The following is a 12,788-nucleotide window of genomic DNA, read 5'->3' as shown; positions in this document are numbered from 1 at the left end:
GCTATATAAATCCCATCCATTATTATTATTTAAAGGAACGTCCTTTAATTCTGAGGCTGTGCCCTCTGGTCCTAGACTCTCCCACCAGTGGAAACATCCTCTCCACATCCACTCTATCACTGGTCTTGTCTTCGATTATCTAGGTTCATGATTCATCAGTGTTCCTGGCTTATTTTAATCTGGGTCAACTCACGTTACTGACTGACAGATTGGTGGGTTATTTTTGGTTGGCAGTTACGTAAGTTGGGTGTTTTGTTTGTGATATATTGGAGGATTTTTAGTTTTGGAATGGAAACAGTCCCCACCTTCTCTAACAAGTTGACTTGAACGAAACCCACCCAACGTTCCAAATCTTCCCTTCATTAACACTTCAGTACATCTATTTTGTTTAGTTTAGTGGAGAGATACAGCGCGGAAACAGGCACGTCTGCCCATCAGCGATCACCCCACACACCAAGACTATCCTACACACACTAGGGACAATTTACAATGTTACCAAAGCCAATTAGCCTACAAACCTGCACGTATTTGGAGTTTGCGGGGAAACCTACTGGGCGAAATTGGTTTGTCCCGTACGGGACCGCCCTTGTCCCGTATTTGACCGCTACTACTCGTGTCGAGGGGACTGTCGGGTCGGAGCGCCGCGTCCTGCCCCGCCTCACCCGTCCCGATGTAGTGCAGCCCATGGAGTGCAGCAGCAGCACCTCGCCCGTGGCCCCGTCGGTCGGTCGGCAGCCCGGCCAGCTGTCCGACCTTCGGGCCTTCGCTTACCGCCGACACCGCCACCACCCCTCCTTCTCACGGCCGATGAGTCGGACGGGGCGCCGGACCTGGCGCGGCCCGGGCCAAAACTCCTCAGCTGGCCCGCCGGCTGGGCTTTGTGTGCAGTCCAGCACCCGGGGCCAACTCATCATTCACCCAGCCACGGCCAAGTCGGTCAACGAATTGCCTGTATTTGCGGGAATTTGTCCTGTATTTTGACCGTTTGTCCCTTGTTTGGGGAGTGAGAAAGTTGTCGAACCTATCGCCCTGCCAACTGTACAGTATACCCATGGCACTACCACCACCACTGGGCAGCACCCCCCTCCCTTTGGCGTTGCACTAGCAGCCTGGATTATGTGCCCACGTGCCCAGTGTGTGGGTGTTGCAGAGTGTTTTCCTGCAGGCAGTCAAGGACTACATCGTGTTCAGAGAATCACAAGTGATACTTTAATGTGTAGTCATCCACCCACCTTGCCTTTAACGGATCGTTGCAGACTCAGTTGGTCGCTGCACAGGAGACTGCCTCCACACAGATGCTGCCACTTGGCTGATTGACCCACTTAAACCACCTCCCTTCACGCAAGATTACGAAGTTTCTTAGGCGGGGCACGGTGGCGCAGCGGTAGAGTTGCTGCCTCACAGCGCCAGAGATCCGGGTTCAATCCTGACTACGGGCGCTGTTTGTATGGCCTTTGCACATTCTTCCTGTGATCGCGTGGGTTTTCTCCGGGTGCTCCGGTTTCATAGATACATAGAAAATAGGTGCAGGAGTAGGCCATTCGGCCCTTCGAGCCAGCACCGCCATTAATTAAAGTTCTCCTACGCTGCTAAAATTCAATAGACAATAGGTGGAGAGTAGGCCATTCGGCCCTTCGAGCCAGCACCGTCATTCAATGTGATCATGGCTGTTCATCCCCAATCAGTACCCCGTTCCTGCTTTCTCCCCATATCCCTCGATTCCATTAGCCCTAAGAGCTAAATCTTAGGTAGATGATCTAGATCAGTGGTTCTCAAATGGGGGCACGCGTACCCCTGGGGGTACGTGAAGGCACTCCAGGGGGTACGTGAGATTTTAAAATATAGGCCTACATATATGTAGGCCTATATTTTTGCGCTGGTTAGGGGGTACTTGGCTGAAAAAATATTTCACAGGGGGTACATCACTGAAAAAAGGTTGAGAACCACTGATCTAGATGATCAGCCATGATCATATCGAATGGCGGTGCAGGCTCGAAGGGCCGAATGGCCTAATCCTGCATGTATTTTCTATGTTTCTATGTTTCCAACTCTCTTTTGAATACATCCAGTGAATCGGCCTCCACCGCCTTCTGAGGCAGAGAAATCCACAAATTCACAACTCTCTGTGTGAAAAAGTTTTTCCCTCAACTCAGTTCTAAATGGCCGACCCACTTATTCCGATATTTGCGTGTTTGTAGGTTAATTGGTTTCTGTAAATTGCTGTGTGTGTGTGTGTGTGTGTGTGTGTGTGTGTGTGTGTGTGTGTGTGTGTGTGTGTGTGTGTGTGTGTGTGTGTGTGTGTGTGTGTGTGTGTGTGTGTGTGTGTGATAGAACCAGTGTATGGGTGATGCTGGATCGACAAAGATTCAGTGGGCCGAAGGGCCTGTTTCCACGCTGTACCTCTAAACTAAACTGGACCGAATGTTTTTGTGATGAGGAATGCAGTCTCTGTCACCTCCTCTCTGGAACTTGGATCTGATTTATGGGGCCTGAAGCTAAATAAGGGATGGGTGAGCAAGCATCTCTTGATAGAAGTTAGTTTGTTTAGTTTATTGTCACGTGTACCGAGGTACAGTGAAAAGCTCATGTTGCGTCCTTTCCAATCAGCGGAAAGACAACACATGATTACAATCGAGGCAACCACAGCGTTGAGATGAAAGTGCTGGAGAAACTCAGCGGGTGCAGCAGCATCTATGGAGCGAAGGAAATAGGCAACGTTTCGGGCCGAAACCCTTGGGTTTCGGCCCGAAACGTTGCCTATTTCCTTCGCTCCATAGATGCTGCTGCACCCGCTGAGTTTCTCCAGCACTTTTGTCTACCTTCGATTTTCCAGCATCTCAGTTCCTTCTTAAACACAGTGTACAGATACATGATAAAGGGAATAATGTTCAGTGCAAGATAAAGGTCCGATCAAAGACAGTCCGAGGGTCTCCAATGAGATAGATAGTAGTTCAGGACTGCCCTCTAATTGTGGTAGGATGGTTCAGTTGCCTGATAACAGCCGGGAAGAAACTGCCCCTGAATCTGGCGGTGTGCGTTCATTTTCACACTTCTGTACCTCTTGCCCGATGGGAGAGGGGGGAGGAGGGAGTGGCCGGGGTGAGGCTCGTGCCAGATTATTATTCGAGAGGCAGCGTGAAGTGCAGATGGAGTCAATGGGCTAAGTGTTCGGCTGGCAACCGGAAGGTAGCTGGTTCGAATCCCGCTTGGAGTGCATACTGTCGTTGTGTCCTTGGGCAAGACACTTCACCCACCTTTGCCTGTGTGTGTCCTTGGGCAAGACACTTCACCCACCTTTGCCTGTGTGTGTGTGGATGTAATTATGTGAAGCACTTTGGGGTCAATGCAAGTTGACTAAAAATGTGCTATATAAATAAAGAAATTTAATTTAATTTAATTTAATGGAAGGGAGGTTGGTTTGTGCGATGGTCTGGGCTATATTTAAGAGGGAGTTAGATGTGGTCCTTGTGGCTAAAGGGATCGGGGGTATGGAGAGAAGGCAGGGATGGGATACTGAGTTGGATGATCAGCCATGATCACATTGAATGGCGGTGCAGGCTCGAAGGGCCGAATGGCCTGCTCCTGCACCTATTGTCTATGTTTCTATGTGTCCATAATTCTCTGCAGTTTCTTATGGTCGTGGATGGAGCTGTTCCCAGACCATGATGTAATGCAACCCGATAAAATGCTTTCTATGGCATAGAAGGTATTTGACAATCCTCTCCTTTGCTTAGCTGAGGATGGGGAACAGGATGGAGCACAGTGCTGGAGTAATTCATCGGATCATGCGGCATCCCTGGAGAACATGGATAGGTGCCGCTTTGGGTCGGGACCTTTGTAGTGAAAAGTCCAGCACAGGAACAGGCCTTTCGGCCCACAATGTCTGTGCCATACATGATCCCACGACCAATTCTTATCTGCCTGTGTCTAATCCAAACCCCTCCATTCCCTGGATATCCATGCATCTATCCAAACGTCTCTTAAACGCCACTATCGTATCTGCCTCCACCACCACCCCCGGCAGCGTGTTCCAGGCACCAACCACCCTCCGTACCTTTCGACAGACTCGAAACAGCAATCAGTCCGATTGCTTATATTTTTGGCAATCCGTAGCTGGACAATGTGTTCCTCACTCATCAGTTCAATAGGTGGCTGTAGCTGTACTGGAACGGCTTGGCCAGCCACACAAGTGTTTCGGGAAGGCAGAACCTCAGCAAGGAATGTATTGACTGCATGTGGTAAACAAGGCACATCTCTTAATGAGCAGGAAGGATGTTGAGAATAATCCAATGTGACCAAGAACCTGAATATATCTTCAAGGGCAAGGACTGTACTTGCCAAAAACGTCATTAGGGGAAAGATGTGAGACCAGGTAAAAAGGTGTAGAGAAGGCCATTTAGAACGGAGATGAGGAGAAACTTTGTCAGTGCATGTGTGGAATTATCTGCCTCACAATGAAGTGGAGGTCAATTCTCTGGATGCTTTCAAGTGAGAGTTAGATAGGGCTCTTAAAGATAGCGGAGTCAAGGGATATGGGGAGAAAGCAGGAACGTAGTACTGATTGTGGATGATCAGCCATTATCATATTGAATGACGGTGCTGGCTCGAAGGGCCGAATGGCCTACACCTGCACCTATTGTCTATGGTCTAAAGGGAATATCATGAATAACGTTTACTGCATGGTAAAGCCCGATTAACGATAGTCTGAGGGTCTCCAGTGAGGTAGATAGTAGCTCAGGACTGCTCTCTGGTTGTGGTAGGATGGTTCAGTTGCCTGATAACAGCTGGGAAGAAACTGTCCCTGAATCCGGAGGTGTGCGTTTTCATCCCCTTGCGGAGTCAAGGAATATGGGGAGCAGGCAGGAACGGGGTACTGATTGTGGATGATCAGCCGTGATCACAGTGAATGGCGGTGCTAGCTCGAAGGGCCGAATGGCCTCCTCCTGCACCTATTGTCTATTGAATTTTAGCAATGTAGGAGAACTTTAATTAACATAGAACAGTAAACCGCACAGGAACAGGCCCTTCGGCCCACCATATCCACGACGAACATGTCTTTATGGGCAGCGGTGCCTCAGCATGTTGTGTGTCGTTCAGTTCCCCTCTCTGTTGCAGGAGGGGCAGGAGCTGATCAAAGAGAAGCCCGAGCTGGCCGCGGTGGTGAGGAGGAAACTGCAGGAGATTCACGAATGCTGGACGGTTCTGGAGAGCACAACCCAGGAGAAAGCACGGCACCTGTTCGACGTCAACAGGGCCGAACAACTGGTGCAGACGTACAGTGAGCTGGACCGGAGGTTGTCCCAACTCGAGGGGCAACTGCAGGTTGGGGACGGAGGGCGAGACATCGCCACGGTTAACACCCAACTCCAAAAACTACAGGTGAGGTTCTAGAGTCTCTTGCCCAGAGTAGGCGACTCAAGAGAGTTTATTGTCATGTGTGTCCCAGATAGGACAATGACATTCTTGCTTTCCTTCAGCACAACAGAATATAGTAGGCATGAATACAGAACAGATCAGTGTGTCCATATACCGTTATATAAATATATACAAACATGAATTCTACTGCAGTTGTACAGGGTCTTGGTGAGACCACACCTGGAGTATTGCGTACAGTTTTGGTCTCCAAATCTGAGGAAGGACATTATAGCCATAGAGGGAGTGCAGAGAAGGTTCACCAGACTGATTCCTGGGATGTCAGGACTTTCATATGAAGAAAGACTGGATAGACTTGGCTTATACTCGCTAGAATTTAGGAGATTGAGAGGGGGATCTTATAGAAACGTACAAAATTCTTATGGGGTTGGACAGGCTAGATGCAGGAAGATTGTTCCCGATGTTGGGGAAGTCCAGGACAAGGGGTCACAGCTTAAGGATAAGGGGGAAATCCTTTAAAACCGAGATGAGTAGAACTTTTTCACACAGAGAGTGGTGAATCTTTGGAACTCTCTGCCACAGAGGGTAGTCGAGGCCAGTTCATTGGCTATATTTAAGAGGGAGTTAGATGTGGCCCTTGTGGCTAAGGGGATCAGAGGGTATGGAGAGAAGGCAGGTACGGGATACTGAGTTGGATGATCAGCCATGATCATATTGAATGGCGGTGCAGGCTCGAAGGGCCGAATGGCCTACTCCTGCACCTAATTTCTATGTTTCTATGTTTCTATACACACATGAATAAATAAACTGATAAAGTGCAAATAAACAGATAATGGTCTATTATTATTATTTTTATTATTTATTATTTATTTTATTATTTATTTCTAAAAGAATAAAAAGCAAATGTGAAATAGCATACAAAAAACAAAACAAAAATATTTATAAAGTATCATAAACAAAATCTATAAATAAATAAATGAAATCATATGTGTCAGAAAAGGAGCAGGAAGAAGCCAAAGCTTATTAATTCCCACCCCTTATTCAACTGCTTGTAATTATCTTATACAAATTTAGCAGCTATATGTACACCATATGTACACCAGCAGCTATCATAGAATCATAGAATCATAGAAAGTAGGTGCGAGAGTAGACCACCAGGTCCGTCGAGCCCGCACCGCCATTCGCTCATGGCTGAACACTAAACAGACACACTTACCCACAAACAGTAGACACAAGACACAGAACACAAGACACTACCCTCCCCTTTATACCGCTATCACCCCTCTCCACCCCAAGAACCGCGTGATCTCCTGGGGGAGGCAAAAAACCGGATAAAAACCCAGGTCCAATTCGGGAAAAAAATCCATATGTACACCAGCCACTATATGTACACCAAATTATTTACATTTGAACACTAAACAAATATTTACAAAGCCATACAAAAAAGAAAAAAAGAAAAATATTAATGTTCAGAGTTTTGTTTGAGTTGAGTTTAATAGCCTGATGGCTGTGGGGAAGGAGCTATTCCTGAACCTGGATGGCTGTGGGGAAGTAGCTATTCCTGAACCTGGATGTTGCAGTCTTCAGGCTCCTGTACCTTCTACCTGAAGGCAGCGGGGAGATGAGTGTGTGGCCAGGATGGTGTGGGTCCTTGATGATGCTGCCAGCCTTTTCGAGGCAGCGACTGCGATAGATCCCCTCGATGGTAGGGAGGTCAGAGCCGATGATGGACTGGGCAGTGTTTACTACTCTTTGTAGTCTTTTCCGCTCCTGGGCGCTCAAGTTGCCGAACCAAGCCTCGAGAACCAAAGGTGAAGGGAATACGCCCTGTCTATGGGTTCTGGGACCGCTGGATGTAGAATGTATCCTCAATAATGATTGTATCATAATTGTATAATAGTTTAATATGGTTATATGTTTGTATTGTATTATGGTGGTGGGCTCTGGATTGTTTTATTGTAGCGTAAATATTATTTTTTAATAATTGAATAAATTTTTTGGAAAAAAAAACAAAAAAGGTGAAGGGGGGAAAGATTTAATAGGAATCTGAGGGATAACTCTTTTGCATAAAAGTGGGTGGGTGCATGGAACGAGCTGCCGGTGGAGGTAGTTGAGACAGGGGACTATCACAAAGGGCTGGAGGAACTCAGCGGGTCAGGCGGCATCCGTGGAGAGAAACGGACAGTTGACGTTTCAGGTCGGCTTCCTCCATCAGACTGAAACGTCGACTGTCTGTTTCCCTCCACAGATGCACACACGAGATTGTGAGTTCCTCCGGCACTTTGCGGTGGGTGGGAAGCTTCGTCGATGTCAGGTTTCTCCCGATGAACCGCGGCTGATCTGGGTCTGCAGGTGCTGGAGAACCAGATGGAGGGCTGGTACAAGGAGGTGGGGGAGCTGCAAGCACAGGCAGCCACCCTGCAACAGCAGAGCTCGGGGAAAGACGAGGTGATGGAGAAGCAGAACGTGGTGGAGACGAGGATTGTGCGGCTGATCGAACCGTTAAAGCAGCGGCGGAGGATTCTGCTGGCGACCAAAGAGGTCCACCAGATCACCAGGGACATGGAGGATGAGATGGTAAGCCCCGCAGCGCGCGTGTACACAAACACAAGCATTCCACCATCTTGCCATAGAGTCACCCAGCCTTTAACCCAACTTATAAGGCAACTGAACCATCCCATCATCAACTCAAGAGCGGGCCTGACCTACCATCTATCCCTTTAGACAATAGACAATAGACAATAGGTGCAGGACTAGGCCATTCGGCCCTTCGAGCCAGCACCGCCATTCAATGTGATCGTGGCTGATCATCCCCAATCAGTACCCCGTTCCTGCCTTCTCCCCATATCCCCTGACTCCGCTATCTTTAAGAGCCCTATCTAGCTCTCTCTTGAAAGCATCCAGAGAACCGGCCTCCACCGCCCTCTGAGGCAGAGAATTCCACAGACTCACGACTCTCTGTGAGAAAAAGTGTTTCCTCGTCTCCGTTCTAAATGGCTTACTCCTTATTCTTAAACTTTGTGTGGCCCCTGGTTCTGGACTCCCCCAACATCGTTTCCTGCCACTACTGTGTGTCTCACAGTTCGAGTGTCTGACAGAAACACAGAAAAATAGGTACAGGAGTAGGCCATTTGGCCCTTCGAGCCAGCACCGCCATTCAATGTGATCATGGCTGATCATCCACAATCAGTACCCCGTTCCTGCCTTCTCCCCATATCCCCTGACTCCGCTATCTTTAAGAGCCCCATCTAGCCCTATCTGCCTTTGGTCCCACTACAAAACCCCTTCCTCTCATCGGAACTGAGGTTTATCAACTAAGCTTAACTGACCAAACTTGAAAAGGTTGAGAGAAGATTTATGACAATATTGCCAGGACCAGAGAGTCTGAGCTACAGGGAGAGGTTGAGTAGGCTGGGTCTTTTATACACCTCTTATTGAGGTGTGTAAAATCATGAGAGCAATAGATTGGGTAGATGCACACAGTCTCTTGCCCAGAGCAGGTGAATCGAGGACCAGAGGACACAGGTTTAAGGTTAAGGGGAGAAGATTTAATAGGAATCTGAAGGGTAACTTTTTCACACGAAGGATGGTGGGTGTATGGAACGAGCTGCCGGAGGAGGTAGTTGAGGCTGGGACTATCCCAACAGTTAAGAAACAGGATTGGACAGGTTTGGAGGGATCTTAGAATAAAGGGGATGCCATTTAAGACTAGGTGAGAACAAACTTTTTCACCCAGAGAGTTGTGAATTTGTGCAATTCCCTGCCACAGAGGGCAGTGGAGGCCAAATCACTGGACGGATTTAAGAGAGAGTTAGATAGAGCTCTATGGGCTAGTGGAATCAGGGGATATGGGGAGAAGGCAGGCGCGGGTTATTGATTGGGGACGATCAGCCATGATCACAATGAATGGCGGTGCTGGCTCGAAGGGCCGAATGGCCTCCTCCTGCACCTATTTTCTATGTTTCTTTGTTTCTATGATATGGGCCAAACGCAGGCAGGTGGGACTAGTGCAGCTGGGACATGTTGGCCAGCATGGGCAAGTTGGGCCGAAGGGCCTGTTCCCACACTGTATCGCCTATCTACATCCATCAACACATCATTGTGGATTCAGGCCCTGCCTCAGGTTCACCTGCTGTCGAAGCCCTCATATCAATCTCAACACATTTCGAACATAATTGTTCCAGTAAAGAAAAAAGATGCAAGGTGCTGGAGTAACTCAATGGGTCAGATCACATCACTGGAGAACATGGATTAGCGACGTTTAGGGTTGGAACCCTCCTTCAGACAGATCATCAGTCTGAAGAAGAGTCCCGACCTGAAACGTCACCTATCCACATTCTCCAGAGATCTGGCCTGACCCGCTGAGTTACTCCAGCACTTTGTGTGTGTGTGTTTTGTTTTGTAAACCAGCATCTGCAGTTCCTTGTTACCAGCTGCTTAAGTGTTTAAGAAAGAACTGCAGATGCTGGAGAAATCGAAGGTAGACAAAAATGCTGGAGAAACTCAGCGGGTGAGGCAGCATCTATGGAACGAAGGAATAGGAGACCCAAGGGTCGAGACCCAAAACGTCACCTATTCCTTCGCTCCATCGATGCTGCCTCACCCGCTGAGTTTCTCCAGCTGCTTAAGTGGATCACTTTCCACCTGATTGGCTGAACATGTTTTATGCCCCACAGCTCTGGGTGGAGGAGCGTCTGCCATTGGCCCAGTCCAAGGATCACGGAGTCAACCTCCAAACAGTGCAGCTGCTTCTGAAGAAACTTCAGGTGAGTGATGGCTATGGTGGGCTCCGTAGAGCTAAATAGTTAGTCAGGTAGACACAAAATGCTGGAGTAACTCAGTGGGGCAGGCAGCATCTCTGGAGAGAAGGAATGGGTGATGTTTCGGGTCGAGACCCTAAGAAAAAACGTCACCCATCAGACTGAAGAAGGGTCTCGACCCGAAATGTCACCCATTCCTTCTCTCCTGAGATGTTGCCTGTCCCGCTAGTTACTCCAGCATTTTGTGTCTATCTTTGATTTAAACCAGCATCTGCAGTTCTTTCCTACTCAGTTAGACAGGTACATGGATAGGACAGGTTCGGAGAGATATGGGCCAAATCCCATATACGGGCAGGTGGGACATGTTGGCGGGTGTGGGCAAGTTGGGCCGAAGGGCCTGTTTCCACGCTGTATCACTCCATGACTATGACTCTATTTCCTTTGGACGTGGAACAAGGCCGTTTGCCCCATCGAGTCAATACTAGCTCCGTTCATCCCATTCCCCTCGCTTTTTTCCCAATAAACCATTATTTCGCACGTTCCCACCCTGCATCTCCTACAGCCCACCTACATGAGGGGACGATTATTTGCCACAGGTGTTTGTACATTCTCCCCGTGACCTGCGAGGGTTTCCCCCCTGATCTTCCGTTTCCTCCCACACTCCAAAGACGTGCAGGTTTGTAGGTTAATTGGACATGGTTTAAATGTAAATTGTCCCTCGTGTGTGTGTAGGATAGTATTAGTGGGCGGGGATCGCTGGTCGGCGAGGGCCGAAGGGCCTGTTTCCGCGCTGTATCTCTAAACGAATGAATGAATGAATAGGTTTATTGGCCAAGTATGTACACATACAAGGGATTTGCCTTGGTGCTCTGCTCGCAAGTAACAACATGACATACAGTAAATGATTAAGAATAAAAGATTAAAACATTAAGAATGAAACATTATAGTTTAAATATGTGAATGAAATAAAATACCAGAACAAAAGGAGGCTACAGACTTTTGGTTATTGAGTATGATTCAAGATTCAAGAGAGTTTATTGTCATGTGTCCCAGATAGGACAATGAAATTCTTTGCTTCAACAGAATACAGTAGGCATGACTACAGAACAGATCAGTGTGTCCATTTACCAATTAATATATATATATACACACACATAATTAAACAGATAAAGTGCAATGGGCTATTAATGATCAGAGTTTTGTTTGAGTTGAGTTTAATAGACTGATGGCTGTGGGGAAGGAGCTATTCCTGAACCTGGATGTTGCAGATTTCAGGCTCCTGCTCATGAAAAAAAAGCTGTTTTTATGTCTGGCTGTGGCGGCTTTGACAGTCCGGAGTTGCCTTCCAGAGGGAAGTGATTCAAAGAGTTTGTGGCCAGGGTGAGAGGGGTCGGAAATGATCTTACCCGCTCGCTTCCTGGCCCTTGCAGTGTACAGGGCCAGGAAGCGAGCGAACTAACCCCCTTGTGTGTCACGTTGATCCCGTTGACAGACCCTACAGAGGGAGGTCCAGGGCCACCACCCGCGGATTGGTGACGTGATGGAGAGAGCGGGCCACATTGCCTCCATACAAACCCCAGAGGCTGACACGGTGCGCGTGGGTCTGGAGCGGCTACGGGAGCTGTGGGGCACTCTGTTAGAGGAAGCAGAAGGGCGACAACAGCGGCTGCTGGCCATGCAGCGAGCCCAGCAGTACTACTTCGATGCAGGCGAGGTAGAGTCCTGGCTGAGCGAGCAGGAGCTACACATGATGACGGATGAGAAGGGAAAGGTGAGAATGGAAACATTTATTTTCTCATGGTAGACACAAAATGCTCGAGTAACTCAACGGGTGGAGTGGAAATGAACCATCAGTCTGAAGAAGGGTCTCGACCCGAAACGTCACCTATTCCCCACGTACTCTCAGCATGGTCGACACGAGGTCCTAGGAGGTCTTCGTAACTCTCCTTCATGTTCGAGAGTGGTCCCCGCGTACTCGAGGCCTCAGCTAGGTCACGCCGTATTTTTTGCAACATGTTGAAAAATGCCCGCGAGTAAAAAAAGGTCGCCATGGAAAAAATCAATACTTTTTTTACTCGTAGGTTTAGGCGTAGTAGGTCGGCATGTTAGTGGTAGGTAATCGAGGGTAGTCGAAGATAGTCGTAGATAGTCTTCATCATAGTCGAAGGAGATCGAATGATGTCTTCACTCTCCACTATTCGGTGTCCAATTTTCCCGAAGTTAGTCGTAGAAACATAGAAACATTGAAAATAGGTGCAGGAGTAGGCCATTCGGCCCTTCGAACCTGCACCGCCATTCAATATGACCATGGCTGATCATCCAACTCAGTATCCTGTACCTGCCTTCTCTCCATACCCCCTGATCCCTTTAGCCACAAGGGCCACATCTAACTCCCTCTTAAATGTAGCCAATGAACTGTGGCCTCAACTACCTTCTGTGGCAGAGAATTCCACAGATTCACCACTCTCTGTGTGAAAAATGTTTTTCTCATCTCGGTCCTAAAAGATTTCCCCCTTATCCTTAAACTGTGACCCCTTGTTCTGGACTTCCCCAACATCGGGAACAATCTTCCTGCATCTAGCCTGTCCAACCCCTTAAGAAGTTTGTAAGTTTCTATAAGTTCCCCCCTCAATCTTCTAAATTCTAGCAAGTGCA

At 48.2% G+C, this 12,788-nt stretch overlaps 1 protein-coding gene across 1 annotated transcript in view; it reads left to right on the top strand.

Annotated features, from left to right (window-relative positions):
• Window positions 1-12,788, top strand: part of LOC116967699 (spectrin beta chain, non-erythrocytic 4-like) — a 53,289-nt gene that overhangs the window by 13,089 nt on the left and 27,412 nt on the right. Inside the window, 4 exon segments of the mRNA XM_033014295.1 lie at window positions 5,116-5,379; window positions 7,726-7,950; window positions 10,050-10,139; window positions 11,626-11,904. Coding sequence (XP_032870186.1) covers window positions 5,116-5,379; window positions 7,726-7,950; window positions 10,050-10,139; window positions 11,626-11,904 — 858 coding nt within the window.

Source organism: Amblyraja radiata, chromosome 41, assembly GCF_010909765.2.
Source record: "Amblyraja radiata isolate CabotCenter1 chromosome 41, sAmbRad1.1.pri, whole genome shotgun sequence".
NCBI lineage: Eukaryota > Metazoa > Chordata > Chondrichthyes > Rajiformes > Rajidae > Amblyraja > Amblyraja radiata.
This window is presented reverse-complemented; position numbering and strand designations above follow the sequence as displayed.